The sequence below is a fragment of the Acanthochromis polyacanthus genome, chromosome 14, assembly GCF_021347895.1.
Source record: "Acanthochromis polyacanthus isolate Apoly-LR-REF ecotype Palm Island chromosome 14, KAUST_Apoly_ChrSc, whole genome shotgun sequence".
Lineage (NCBI taxonomy): Eukaryota > Metazoa > Chordata > Actinopteri > Pomacentridae > Acanthochromis > Acanthochromis polyacanthus.
Window position 1 is genome coordinate 27,861,501 of NC_067126.1, and position 14,315 is coordinate 27,875,815.

General features: G+C 39.2%; 1 protein-coding gene across 3 annotated transcripts in view; it reads right to left on the reverse strand.

Moving 5' to 3' along the window:
• Nucleotides 1-14,315, reverse strand: part of erbb4b (erb-b2 receptor tyrosine kinase 4b) — a 328,153-nt gene that overhangs the window by 97,617 nt on the left and 216,221 nt on the right. For all 3 annotated transcript variants that reach the window (XM_051959185.1, XM_051959186.1, XM_051959184.1), the window contains 5 exons: nt 13,727-13,840; nt 13,126-13,252; nt 11,187-11,260; nt 5,046-5,136; nt 2,457-2,656 (listed from right to left, as the gene is read on the reverse strand). In XM_051959185.1, the coding sequence (XP_051815145.1) occupies nt 2,457-2,656; nt 5,046-5,136; nt 11,187-11,260; nt 13,126-13,252; nt 13,727-13,840 (606 nt within the window). The remainder of the gene's footprint in view (nt 1-2,456; nt 2,657-5,045; nt 5,137-11,186; nt 11,261-13,125; nt 13,253-13,726; nt 13,841-14,315) is intronic.

Sequence of the window (14,315 nt, forward strand, 5' to 3'; positions counted from 1 at the left end):
AAACTGAAAGGGTCTACAAACCTGGATGATTAGATTTCTGCTCAGTAAAAGCTGGGCTGGACTGTGCCAATATATGCAAACATTTCTGATCGCCTTGCCGACCCAGTAGGATCGCTTATTCACAACAGTTTCAGCGGGTTTTTTTTCCTCAGTCAAAGGACCTAATAAGCAATGCTATTCAGGACCAGACACTATTCGAATGCCCAATGTCAAACTGTAGTTCAAATGAAAAGGGAGAGAGCAGTCTAATGCAAAGCCAGACACACTCGAAGAGAGCATACCGTTTAAAAACAAGTCTGTGAAACTACAGACAGAAAATAATCTGCGATCAGACTCAAAGAAAAGTCTAGTTTATGAATGTACAATGAAAGCGCTGTCTCTTTAAAGGTTGAGCAGAAAGTATGTACAAGTATTCCAAACTTTTACCCCACCTGATAAAGCTTTTATAAGAGTGATGAAATATCTTCAACTTTACAACAACAATCTAAGACATCTAAGGATGACTTAATGAAAAATGCCTTTGGCAGCACAAAACATGATTACGTTCTTAGTTCTGGCTGTTAGTTCTCATCATAGCAGCAGTTCTTTAGCCACTGAAAACCGGCTGCCTTGGGTTCAAGTTTATCCAAGTGCCCAATGACATTTCCATATCAGTCCAGCTGCATGCATATTCACATGAAACTGTGGGCAAATGAAGGCTCCCTCTCCTCTGTCTTTGCTGCCCTGTAACTGTGTGATATCTGCCCTTTTCCAGCCCCTGCCAGGTTCAGTCAAGTTTAGGCACACACACACACACACAGATACAGACACACATACACACTCCGATGCACACATGCAGAACCATGTCAAGGATGTGACTCTTGAATCTCACCCAAAGTCTTCAAAGTCTCTACAGTATGTGTTGTGTGTGTGTGTGTGTGTGTGTGTGTGTGTGTGTGTGTGTGTGTGTGTGTGTGTGTGTGTGTGTGTGTGTGTGTGTGTGTGTGTGTGGCTTAACACTAAGGAACTGCCCAGGGGAAAGGAGCACATGAACAGCAAAAAGGGTCCAACTCAATAATGCAAACACTGGCTCATTAATGAACATTATACATAAATGAATAATGTCTGAACACTTGTGGCAATGATATAATAAAAGCTCATCCATTTTTAGAAACACAATCTTTACCTCATCACATCAGTTATTTGCCTAATTTAATTTGACCAAACCTCTCGGAATGATCCTGTTGGTTAATTAATGTAATTACAGACCTATTGTTTTGAGTTGCCTTTCTACATTAGTGAAGATGACAAAGAGTCAGAGATTAGTGTGTTTCTACTATTGTATGTTTAGTGTCAGTGTCCAAATAATTTACGTTTCATGTAAAAGAGTTTAGTCAACAGTTTTTTCGGGTCTTTCGAACTATTAGTGTCTGTGCCTTCTGCTCCACAGTAAATGTCAATATATATTTCAGCTCAGTTTTTCAGGGTGTAACCATTTTATGGACATGAATAAGTTCGACCAAGAGAGCTCTCTTGGTGCTTGGAGCTGTACATCTGATGTGGAATTGAAAACAAAATACACAATTACTTGATCATTCTAAAAAAAAAAAGACACTTCCAAGATTAAATTACCTTAAAGAATTCACTCAGCATTCTGTTAGAGGAAATGCAAGATCACAGCTTTAGAAATTAGCTTTATGCTATATTTATGTTTTGATAAAAAATTGCAATCCAGAGATCTTTTAGTCTTTCGATAATGTCACCCACAGTACCTCCTGACAGCTTATTTGGTTCAGACACACAGTACGATTGGTGAGGTAGAGTTTGGGAGACAGAACTTTAACAAGATTGAATGAGTTCGTTTGGCCTTTCAGCATGAGTCAGTTTGTGTGGACTTTGGGGAGATAAAATCACAGAGCTCATCCCATTAACAGAATTTGAACATGTTTGGTTATTAACAGCTGGATTCAGGCTATCAACAGCTTGCGTCTAGCTAAACATGCATTAAAGATATTAGAAACTCTGTAATGCCACTTTTGACGAAACAGTTGTCATTGTATAGTACAGTATTATGTTTTTGTTTGTGTTCAGCTCCTTGAAATTTAATCATTGATTGTTGCTTTCATTTAGCTTTCTTCATCTTTTCTAAGTTTGCTTCAGATTACAAGAGACAAAGGCAGGACACAGACAAAAGCACACATTTCAGCCAGAACAAGATACAAAACAAACTGGGCTGGTAAATAAGTTTTAGTTCAAGACACAGCACGGTGGTTCCATTGTTGGAAATCTGCTTCTATTGAACTCAGCTACTGTGAGTTTTTCCAAATGTGCCGTGTTTTCAGATTGATACCGATTTGTTACCAACGCACACTGTAGGAAAAGCAAGCATGTTTTGATCATCCTCCATTTCTGTCAACACGTGGGCTTTGTTCACTTTTGCTTTGTGCTATTCAGTGAGATTTTTGGCAGGAACTTACAGCAGTTCTGCGGTGTTCGATTGTTGCGGACCAGAACCTTTTGGTTTGCGACACGGAACAGTCTCGTCCAGTTGACGGTGTTGTAGTAGCAGAGCTGGCTGTTGTCTGCAATGTGGACGTTCCCGGCACTGATCTCTCGTAGAGACTGAAGCTGCAGCGATGAGATCTTCTGCTGCTTCAACACCAGCAGGGAGATACCACTGAGAAGGCAGAATGGGTGGAGGTGAGAGGAAGATGGGGCCAGACAGGAAGGGACGAAGGTGAGAGGAGCAGGAGGAGGAGAGATGAGGTGGGGGAGGGAAGGGATGGGGAAGGAAAAGAAAAGAGAAGTGTGGGAGGGAAGCAGAGAAGAAGATCATTTTCACAAGTTTTGTTGCATGGGTCAGTTCTCTTGCAAATATACCATTTTTCTTTTAATCAAGTTGGCTTGTTTAGGAAGTTTTTATGTTGTATCTCCTATAGATTATGTTTATAGACTAACTGTGTTTTAAACTACTCGTGAAGTAATAAGTAATGCCCTAGAATAGATTACTTATGAAGACATCTAAAACTGAGTTCACAGCTCAATGATAAAAATGTCAGTGATGACAACTTGTACCAAACAGACTGCAAGCCACTAATGTAAAAGGAAATCCTTCCCAGTGAACTAATGACTAATGTCAGATACTTGTATATGAAGATAGTAGATAGTAGATAATGCAACATAGTAACATAACAACAGACGTATGGCACACAAATATGTATTTGTTAAATATATTGCACTTGACAAGTACTGAATGGTGACAATAGCTTGGTCAGATGATGCAGCTGAAGTCGAAAACATACTTCCTTCACTGTGAATGATCTGTAATCTAAACAGAAAATGAATTTCTCAGTTTTTTCCCCTTGTATCTCGTAAAGCAGTTCACAAGAGGAATAATTTAAGCTGCTACTTGCATCACATTCTATAATATTAGTGATTAAGTGACAAACACGTGGCAATACTCTTACAGTATGTGACCTTATTCCGAAGAAAAAACTGTACAACACCACAGGCCGCAAGGTATCGCCATCAAAAAAATTCTATCGCAATATCATCAACTGAGCAAAATACAATATGTCAATATTTAAAGTTTTCCATTTAAATATTGTGGTACTGCCAAACTGGTACAACTGATACACTGTGTCTAAGTCGTAAGCTGGCATTATATACCTGTTGTCTCCATCGTTGCCAGTAAGAGAAATTAGATAGATTATAGATCTTTTTTATGAAGATCATCTGCCACTACAGTCCAAGTTTCCGTAGTCTACACCATCAGCATCACTATTGTTTCTCCCATCTTTTCTTGATTTCTGGTTGATATACAACTTAGTGCACAAGTATGGAAATGTCACCACAGACACCAGATTAAAACCCCCATATACAGCAAAATACACAGAGATATATTTTATACGCTTCATCAGCATTGCATGAACTTGTCTAGTCAGGGCTTGAATGTTGGGGACGCTCATTTATATCTAAAAGTTTTATACTCCAGCTTTAATGTTCTTTACAACAAGGTGACTTCAGCATATATTCTTTAATCATTCTACCTGCAAGCCTCATTTTTTTTCTTTTTTCTTCAAAACCTAACCCCAACTTTCCCCATATGCCCCACTTGCTAGTTTAAAAATGACAGGAAACCAGCGGGGGATTCGAAGCCATCAGATAGACAGAGAGCATGCAGGATCAAGCACGGGGCAAGGGTGGGTGGCAGCCTGTAATTTGTACTGCAGCCTGCTGTTTCCATCTGCACGCAGGTGTACACACACATACACAGGCAAACACACACACAAAGAGCTCTGCGTCCCACCATTCAACACTACACTGTCAAGTGAGACTCATTTTGTTTTCATCCAAATGTTGCAATATATTTTTTGGGAACTTTTGCAAAAAAACAAAACAAAACACAAAAGTCTAAATGATAAATTACAATCAGCTTGTTTAAAATAGCTAGTTGCTTTCCCACAATGCCAAAACAAATATATCAGAAAATCATGTTTAAATCGCTGTGTTCTGTGCAGTAACAACTACATTTAGGAAAAAAAAATTAATCCAAAGCACTAAACCACAGACATGCATCAAGCCACATTTACTATTAATTTACATAAGAATTATTTTATTATATTCCCCCAGCTACTGTTAGGCAAACATATCATTTGGAAGGACTGTCACATTGTTGCAGAGTTTACCTTCAGTGCATGTCACTTCTACTTTAGTATGTTAATGCCAGAATATATATATATATATACTTTGAATCTGCTAATGCTGTAGTCGATGTTAGTTATATGTTGCAGTTTTCAGATGCATGAGACAAGGTGGGAGTTCCGTCAAAACACGTTCAGTGGGTGTACATTAAGTCTGTGAAATTTTAATTACTGGCTTAATTCACTTGTATTTTCAAGCAGCTCTAGTTGCTACATTTTGCCACAAAACAAACCCATTTATTCACGATCTTGCCTTTAAAGTTCAAGTGCTATGTTCAGCTGGAGGCAGTTGTGACACAATTATGATATAGTTAGGCTCAGTAGTGTATGAAAAATAATAATCGCAACAAAGCTATGACATACCTGTACAGTGCTCTTCCACCGATTGTTGCCAGGTTGGAGAAAACACTCAAATCTGTCATGTTGTCAGGCCACGACTGGATGTTAAGAAAACCTAAATAGAGACACAAACACACACAGAGACGCACGGGTTACAATGAGGCACCAGTAATGACGGACCACCTGTCTGTCATGTTGTCCATTTTACACCGTGACAAGAATAAAAGGGGCAACTGCTGTCTCTCTGGAACTAGCATGATTCCAGGAGCATGGTAACCACAGCACCTGAGTCTCATTTGAGAGCAGCCCTGAAATGCTAAGGCATAAAAATGTTATAGGCATGGCTAACTCCACAGAGGGCGGTTGATGCCAGCTATAACAAGTGTAAAATCTGGCATATCAATATTTTTGCATTTCCTTTATCTGCCTCTTCCACTGTTGAATCATTTAGAAGATTAAATGAAAAGCTGAGAGGATGGCTGTGGCTCATTTAAGATTTTCAATAATGGATTCAGAAATATGAAATATTCAGTAGTAGAACAGTAGGGGAGCACAATCCCCAAGCCAACACCAGAGGACAAACAAAACAGTTGGTTGCGGCTATGAAATTCAAGGAAAATTCCACAGTGGGTGGAGGAGTCGAGGTAAGGGAGGACAAAGGCAGGGAAGTCTAAGCAAATATGATGACAAGAAGAAAAAAAAAACACTGAATTTCATAAATTACTCTGGCTCGAAAAGAAAACACAGAGGCCACAAGCTGCTGTTGTATTGACTTCTTGACAAAGGAGAAAGCGAAGGAGGTGGTGGTGGATGGTAATAAAAGCCTTGTGGGTGTGATGGGCAGTATGGTGCATTCTCCAATCAATGAACAGTATCTGACTCCATTATATTAAACTGTGTGATTTCCTCCCACAGGATGCATAATTTTGTTTATCCGGAAAGGGAGGCATGATGGAGACAGGTAAACGGAGTTGTGAAGGAAGCAGGATGCTTCTTGGCTTGTTGACAAGAGAGCAATAACCCCCAACAGCACCTTTATCTGTTTGCGGACATTGTTTTGTTTGTTCTGTCAATCTCGACTGAGCAGCGGCAGGGCCTGAACAAATGCTTATTAGGAGTGTTTGATGAGAAAAGATGTAAAAAAAAAAGAAAAAAAAGTTGTGTAATTGTGGGGAATCACACACCGGGGCTTATGCAAATGGAAACAAGCAGAATTTGATAGTTGCCCTCACGCCAGAGCAATTGTTTTTTTTTTTTTTATGGCAGACTGCAACAGTTAGAACCAAACAGGTTTTAAAGAACAAGCATAATTGAGATTTTTTTCCCCCCCAAATGGAACACAATATTTCTCTGAGATATGAAAAGATATAACATGAGTATAATAATAACTTTCATTATGTTAAAATAGCTTTAGGCATTCATTACATCATGAGATACTCATACAGAAGCCTAAAATACATTGCCGCAAAATAGCTGTTTGTTCAAGCTAATTACACTTTTGGCATTTGTCCATCTTGTGTTTCATGCTGTGCAGTTTATGGTGTTGTGACGGTCTCTCAGCCCAGAGGCAGCGGTGGTAAAGAATCGTTAGCATTGTACTTGTCAACACTAATTGTCTTAATGACAAAAACTGCAGCGCTGAGACACCTCACAGCTCTACTATAGTGCTATTTCAGAGGGATGAGAGTGCTCCCTAATCAAGATAACAGCTCCCTGCACTCTTCCCTATGTAGTCATGGGCTAACAGAACACATATACTACAAATGTTCAAGGTAGGTGCAGAGCCTCAGACAGAGTGCATGAAAAAAATAGCTATTATATGAGGCTACTCATCACATAACTCCATGACGACTTCTGAAACCAGCCACCCAGCTGCAGGGGCTAATGCTATTCTGCTGTTCCAGTAGGACCAAGACACTGCAAGTGGTAATGCCAGCAGTGGTGGACTACATGCATTTATGTGCCTGATTGTAAAATACCAGACGTGCTGTCTGTCTACGTCCCTGGAATTTTTGAACTGTAAAACTGTACCAAATGTCATCAAAGCTTTACAAGGAGACAGCATACTGGAATCGGGATACACAAGATCCAGAGGGCATACAAGACTGCCTCGTCTCACCCATTTTGGTCACTCTGAGTGAAATCTATAATGTTGACCCCAGTATACCAACTGCTACTTAAGTGACTTTCCCAGGGCAGCGAGCAAATGGGTCAGAGTTTGGCCAGAGGGATCCACTTCAGCTTCACAAGATTGCTTTGAACACACAGATTGGAACATCATCGCATTGGCGTAGAGGAGTATGCTGTGGTGGCAGCATCGCCGAATGCACCGAAGATGTCACTGTCTTCAAAGCCATCATTTAGGTGCCCGCTACAAGCAACGCAAGACAGACCTACGATGCAGTCCTCTGATCAAAAGACAATGAAGCCTTCCAGTCAGATCAAACTTTTCCTGTTTTATTGAGAGCTAAACAGCATAGAGAGAGGAGATAAAAGAGCGGGCTAGCTGGTAGACAATAGCTAGCATCTCAGTCTAGACAACACAAAAGAAACGATGGACTTCAGAAGGAAGCAGGCTGAGCATGGACCGGAATATACTGAACAGAAACTTTCACATGATAATGTACAACCACCAGCATGGTGAAGTGCTCTCAGAAGAATCTGCATGTAAAGAACTGATTACAGTAATTCACCAATACGCTGAGGTTGAGAATTCAACCAATTAAAAAGCATTTTAAATAGCAATATGTTTTCACAGCTCCCATATGCTGACTTTTATACTACATAACATCCTGTTACCTTTGCAGTTCAGGCTAGCAACTGTTGCAACACAGAAAGAGGTGAGAAAACCTGACATGGGAGCGTGACATAGAAAAGGAGAACCATGCTCAATGCAGTGATGTCTATGAGCATGGTAGACAATGAGGGGGATACTAAACTACCCCACACAAGGCTATGACATGGTGCAACAGTGCAAATAATAGTGCAGTTACTGGACACAATGAAAAATTAAAGGCCAGCAAAGAGTGTACAATGACTGCCTGTTGCGCTTCGATAACTACATTGAATTGCAGTTACATGTCACTACAACAACAAAGGCACTAAAATACACAGCCTGAGTATGAGAATATTCTGAAAAATGCTACAGTATTATAACAATCACTGCTGTGTAAGTATTAAGTACTTGACCAGCAGCTACATGCTGGTTTGAGGCCTAATACATCGTGGTAACGCAGAAGACTGAGCGATAAGGGCCACACAAGTGGGTGCTCTGGCGCTTAACACAAGAATCACTTGGTCGAGCCACAGCAACACATTAACAATTTCTGAAAAAAGACTTTTAAATCCCTCTGCATACTGTTATACTGAAAGCCCAATCAGATGTAATGAGCAACAGCAGTTCTCACAGGTTTATACTTAACACATGCATCACTGATACGGTTATTTAAACAAATGGTTTTACCCATGTAGACTTGTCACAGTCACTGTTGCAGGTTGACAACTAGTAAAAGGAGGCCTTTCATGAGGTTCCATTGTGTTTTGAGGTTAGAGAAAATTAGCCTTCTTTTACCATTATGGTTGTGTTCAGTGTCAAAATTATTTTTCTAGAGTTAATGGTTAAGTCTGTTGGCATTCCATATTTCCTGACTGCCAATACATATTATATGACCAACAATAAATTTTGAGTTTAAATCATGTTCGATATAAACTATAGTTTATATGTTACTCATTTTAAAATGTTGAAGCTTTTGACTGACTCACAGGATAGGGAAATAAGAAAAAACTAACTAATAATCACAGTCTTTGTCTAGCAACAAGAAATGCAAAAAGAAGGCCTAATTGGTAAAACTGATACATATATGAGAAGCTTTGCATGCACTTTCCCTGTCACACATATGGCAGAAAAAAGGTGTTGAAGCATAGCAGAAAATCATCCACTATATACAGCACATGCACAGTAACGCATGAATGTCACCACCACCGGTTTAAAGCTAATCTTAGGCTAATTTATCTTGGTACTGATGAGAAAAAACTAGCTTTGCCTTTACCTTTCAGGGCCTTTGCCTTCTTCTCACCTCTGTCAATGAGTGATTTGTGCAGGAAAGGCAAAGTGAAAAGATCACCCAGCAGTAGCTCATGTTGTGCTGAGAGCCACATCAGCAGCACACCAATGCACACAGCAAATTATACTGTGGAGCCACTTAGAGAGGGAGGCCATGAGCTTAAAAGCAAAGGTTAAGAGTGCTTAAGTTGTGGTGATTACATTCTAAGTCGCAACACTGATGAACCCACTTATGCTAAATTGTGTGAGTTGATCGCCCACTCTTTTGGGTGAAACCTGACCTGGTGAAATGTCTTTGAAGATCTCGGTAAAAAGAAGCGGAAGCCCCTGAAAGACTGAGAGAAGGAACAGAACTGGAGAAGGAAAAGACGGGAGTGCTGGTGTGGTCGACGGGAGCTGTCCTCCTACACAGCTCATTTGAAAGCTGGAGCGATGCTGGTCATGACCTTGGGGTCACAGAGGCAGGTTGGCTGCCGCTGTCAGGAGTCACGTTCGCTTGACAGCTCGGAGAGATGACAAGCTGAGCTGACACACATGTCTGACTACATGGCCACTGGTTTATGCCCCATCACCTGCTCTCAAACTAACCACAAGAGAAGAAAACACAAAAATCCTTGGAAGTCAAGTTAGGAGTTTAGTATTGGGCAAATTAGGTTACTGCACATGACATCTTTCATTCTATCTGTGCATTAAAATTGTCATCAACTACACATAAATGCTTTAAAAAGGTGTTCAGGGGCACACAGGGCCACAGCTTAAAATGCAGACCCCAAACATTGCTGTGCATTTCATATATTTCGAGCTCTCATTCTGAAATGAATATGTAATTTACTCAGACAGCAGCTAATTATGCACTAATAGCGAGAATGTTTACTATAACACTTTGTCAGTGGATGGGAGTTTAAATCCCTTTCTATTTTGCATGTTTTACACACTCAGCTGTCCTGACACCAGATCTCTCTTATACCACGACCACTTTAAGTTTTATTCGGTAGCTTCTTACCCTTTCTAAGATGATACAGTTGGTTTTGTCTCCTCGATGCTTTGTTGCTACATTTGACTTACTTGGCCATAGAAATGATCCATAGTTGGCACCTTTGGTCAGTTGTTATTTTCCTTTAAGAACAATACTGAGCACATTTTAAAAATCTAGTAATCTTTTTATGCATAAGTTATAAGTTGATTCACTTCCAAACCTGAGCTATTCTGTTTGCTCTTGAACTCAACAAACCGACTGTGTGCTCTGAATCCCGTTTCGATAATGCAGATAAATGTGGTGACACTGCAAAAGCATGAGCTGCATAATGAACAAGTAGGAAAACTACTACTACATTTATCTGGCACTTAATTTGTGTGCTTTTATCACCTAATATATTCCATTTAAAGAATCATTACCATCAGTTATGCTAATATTTGCTTGCTGTCAGTTGTAAAGGGAGTAAAATATCTAACAAAAGTTATGGATTCCAAGGTGAATTCCAGAGATGCTTTATACTTTCTTTTTTGTACCGATATATGATTGACGCAATCCAAAGTAAATAGTTTTTAGGAGAATGGTATTTTTCAGGGCCTGTGTTTTCGCAAACCCCCTTCATAACTAATAGCAATATTCTCTCATTTCATGGGGGAATGTGACATGAGAGATGCTAGGTTTCTTTCTGATGCCACTGTCAAATGTCCGGGCTGGAAAGATGACAGTATACATGCAGCTCAAAAGTGGCGGTGGCATAGGGGAGCTGGAGGATTAACGATGCGCACCACATGTTTTGGATCTTTTCTTCATGGTGCGTGAAGGGAGAGCTGGGACTGTGGGACTCAAGGCTAGGGACTCCCCGAGGGAGAAGCAGCACAGAGAAAGAGGAGATTGAAAGACTCATATGATATTCATCTTATGCTGCAATGTCTGTCCTTGGTGTGGACAGTCTCAAGAGGATGGGGTGACACACACACACACACACACACACACAAATGACATATATGTGAATGGGATATATGGTAGAAAAGCTCAAGAGAAGGTATTAAGTTCAGTATAATTTCTTTTTATGTGGTTTTTAATTATTATGCATGTGCAGGGACACATGCAGCACAAGTAACACGCTCACCTGTGATCTCCCGAACGGTGCGGAATACATTGAGCTTCTCTGGATCCAGAGCTTCAATGTTGTGATAGACATCCCTGTGAATGATAATGGGAGATCAGAATGAAACAAACAAAAGAACAAAATATCTCACTTTTATACTGTGCAGTTAAGACAGAGTTTTTATAATCACAGCAAAAACGATTAATTCTTTGTATAAGTTTTCTTTTTTTTTTTACTGTAATAACAAATATTAAAACATTCATGAATGAGCATTTGCCTGCATAGACATAGTTGTGTATATCCATCAAGAAATAACTCATACTGTCTTCAGTAGCCACCCTATTTAGTCTTATGCTCACTTAAATCACTTTAACACTTCTTAGAGTCATTTATGAGCATATGCATACTTTGTAACTGCACTCTTCTTACTATGCAGGCACTTTAAGAATATTCACTTCTCACTTGACATTACCGACACTGGTAACTTTATTCAGACTCATTCAAGCAATTAGCACCTTGCTTCAACATACTTATCTTGAGCAATTTACATTAATTTTACAAAAAAAGACATTTCAAAATCAAAACAGATTTCTACAAAATATTGTCCATTAATTCAAAATTACAATAAATAAATGTATTAGTATACACCCCCTTTAAAGTGACTCATCAAATACAGGTACAGCCATTTGGTGCTTGATGTCACATGACTAGTGAAATGGAGATCTTCTGAGTGTAATTAATGTGTCTCAAGTGACTGTAGTATAAAAACGCCTATATCTGAAAGGTCCAATCAGTGGTGAATCAGTAATCCTGAGAGAAAAAAAACACACTGAGCAACTCCATGAAGAGGTTTTTAAAAGCAAAATTCAAGAGATGGAGAAAATTTCAAAGTCACTGCATATCTCTCAGAATACAGGCAAATCCATCATTAGGAAATGGAAATAAAATAGCCCATACATGTTCTCCCTAGAGCAGGCTGTTTGTCAAAAAATGCGTGACTGCGCCAAAAAGAGACTAGTAAGGGAGGCCACCAAGTCACCCATGACTCTTCTGAAGAAGTTACACGCTTCAGCGGTTGAGATGGGAAAGATAACTGCTGCTTGTTCTTCACCAGTCATAGCGTAATGGGAGAGTGGAAAAGAGAAAGGCACTGTTGGAAAAAAAAAAAAAAAGCTCATATTAAATCCTGACTAGATTTAACTTGTGGGAGTCTCTGAAGGCCACTTGAAGAAGGTTCTTTGGTCTAATGACACCAAACTCGGGCTTCTTGGCCATCAGAATTTCATCACTAATGCACCATCCCCACTGTGAAGCATGGTGGTGGCAGCATTATAATGGTGAAATGCTTATCAGCAGCAGACCCTGAAAGGTTAATGAAGGGAGAGGGTAAAATAATCGCTGGAAAAGAACTGCAGCATGGTAGAAGAGCTGTTTTCCAGCAAGACAATGACCGGAAGCATGCGACCAATCCATTTGAAAATTTGTAGCTGGACCTGAAAAGGGCTGTCCACTCATGATCCCAGTGCAATCAAACAGAGCTTGAGAAGTTTTACAAAGCAAAAATGGGATAAAATTGCATTAGCTAGACTTGCAAGGCTGATTGAGACCGATCAACACAGGTTCAATGCTGTAACTGTGACAAAAAGTGCATCTATTAAATGCTGACTTGAAAAGGGTGAATACTTATGCAAACATTTATTTTACTTTACATATTGTTAATTAATCAACATCATAGAAATCTGTTTTCACTTTGACATTAAATAGCCTTTGTCACCTAAAGCTGTTCTTTAATTTATTAGCTACATCATAAGGTAGCATTATCATCAAGTTCTCATTTCCAACAACCCTTTTTTAAAAAAAAAGTTCAGTCAGAATACATCTGAACAGTTCTACTTTTTAGTCTTATCTGTTTCGCCCCATCATGTATCATTCTGACAAGCTGAACGTTCTCAGTTCTCACCCTTTGATTCCAGTGATGAGAAACACCAGGTTGCCATTGATTTTGGTGCAGTTGACAAACTTGTCAATGTTGCTGGAGTCCACTGTCTGGGCTGCCTGTAGGCTGGCTGTGCCTATTCCATCACATGCTAGACAACACACAGTAAAAGAACAAATCACATTCCTTTCATTAAATGTCTTTACATTGGCAACATGCAAAAACACTGCAGATCTGAGGTGCAATGGTTTACATTATGAGTATATAGCTTTTTAGTGGCTAATAATGTTTCTAGCCTTAAACGTATTTCAGAAAAGGACACTTGTCCTTTATTTGGCAGATGGTAATTCAACACAGTTTAATTGAAAAAGAAGAAATAAAGTGCCAAGGGATAGCAGTTGTTCTATTTGTTTATAGTGGTATATGCAGGTAAGAAGATTAAGGTGCTTTGAATTATTAATGATCACATGCTACACATTATATCCTCTTAGTGTGCTCAACATTAAGAAATACTGTCATTTATCCTAATTATTTGTACTACAACTTTATAAATGGGAAAATATTTAATTACTAGGTAACTAGTATGCATGTGGTTAGTACGTATTTGAACACGTTTGTGGTTTACCTTTGGGGCAGATGTCAGTACATGGGATGCACATCTTAACGCGGTTGTCCTCCACCTCCATCTTGTTACTAGGACACGCTCTCACACAGGAGCTATGGTCCACCACAAAGTTATCTGAAAAACAATTATTCGTAAATGTCAAATACAGATGGCTGCTGTTTGTCACACAGGAACATACAGTACAATAAGTGGCAGTGGAGTGTAGGCAGTCACATAAAAAAAGAAGAAAAAAAAGGTGCTGAAAGTCACTTTGGTTAACTTTGCCCGACTGATGCCTCCATGACTACAAATGAATTGCATTAGAGTGCAAAACCCTATGTATTGACTTCTTTATGTTGTATATGTCACAATATGCACTAATGAAAGAAAAAAAAGCAACAATAATTATTTTAACTGCAAGATCAAGTAGCAGCTCATATATCTTTATGAATACTGAAGCTTGATAATTTTGTTAGAAACACAATGTATTGATTTATTTTGTTGCAAGATGAATAAAATGTCTTACATTGACCCTTTGATATATAATGATATACCATGATAATAATAATATTAAAGTCATTTTTACAGGTATGGCTCATCTGCACTGTAG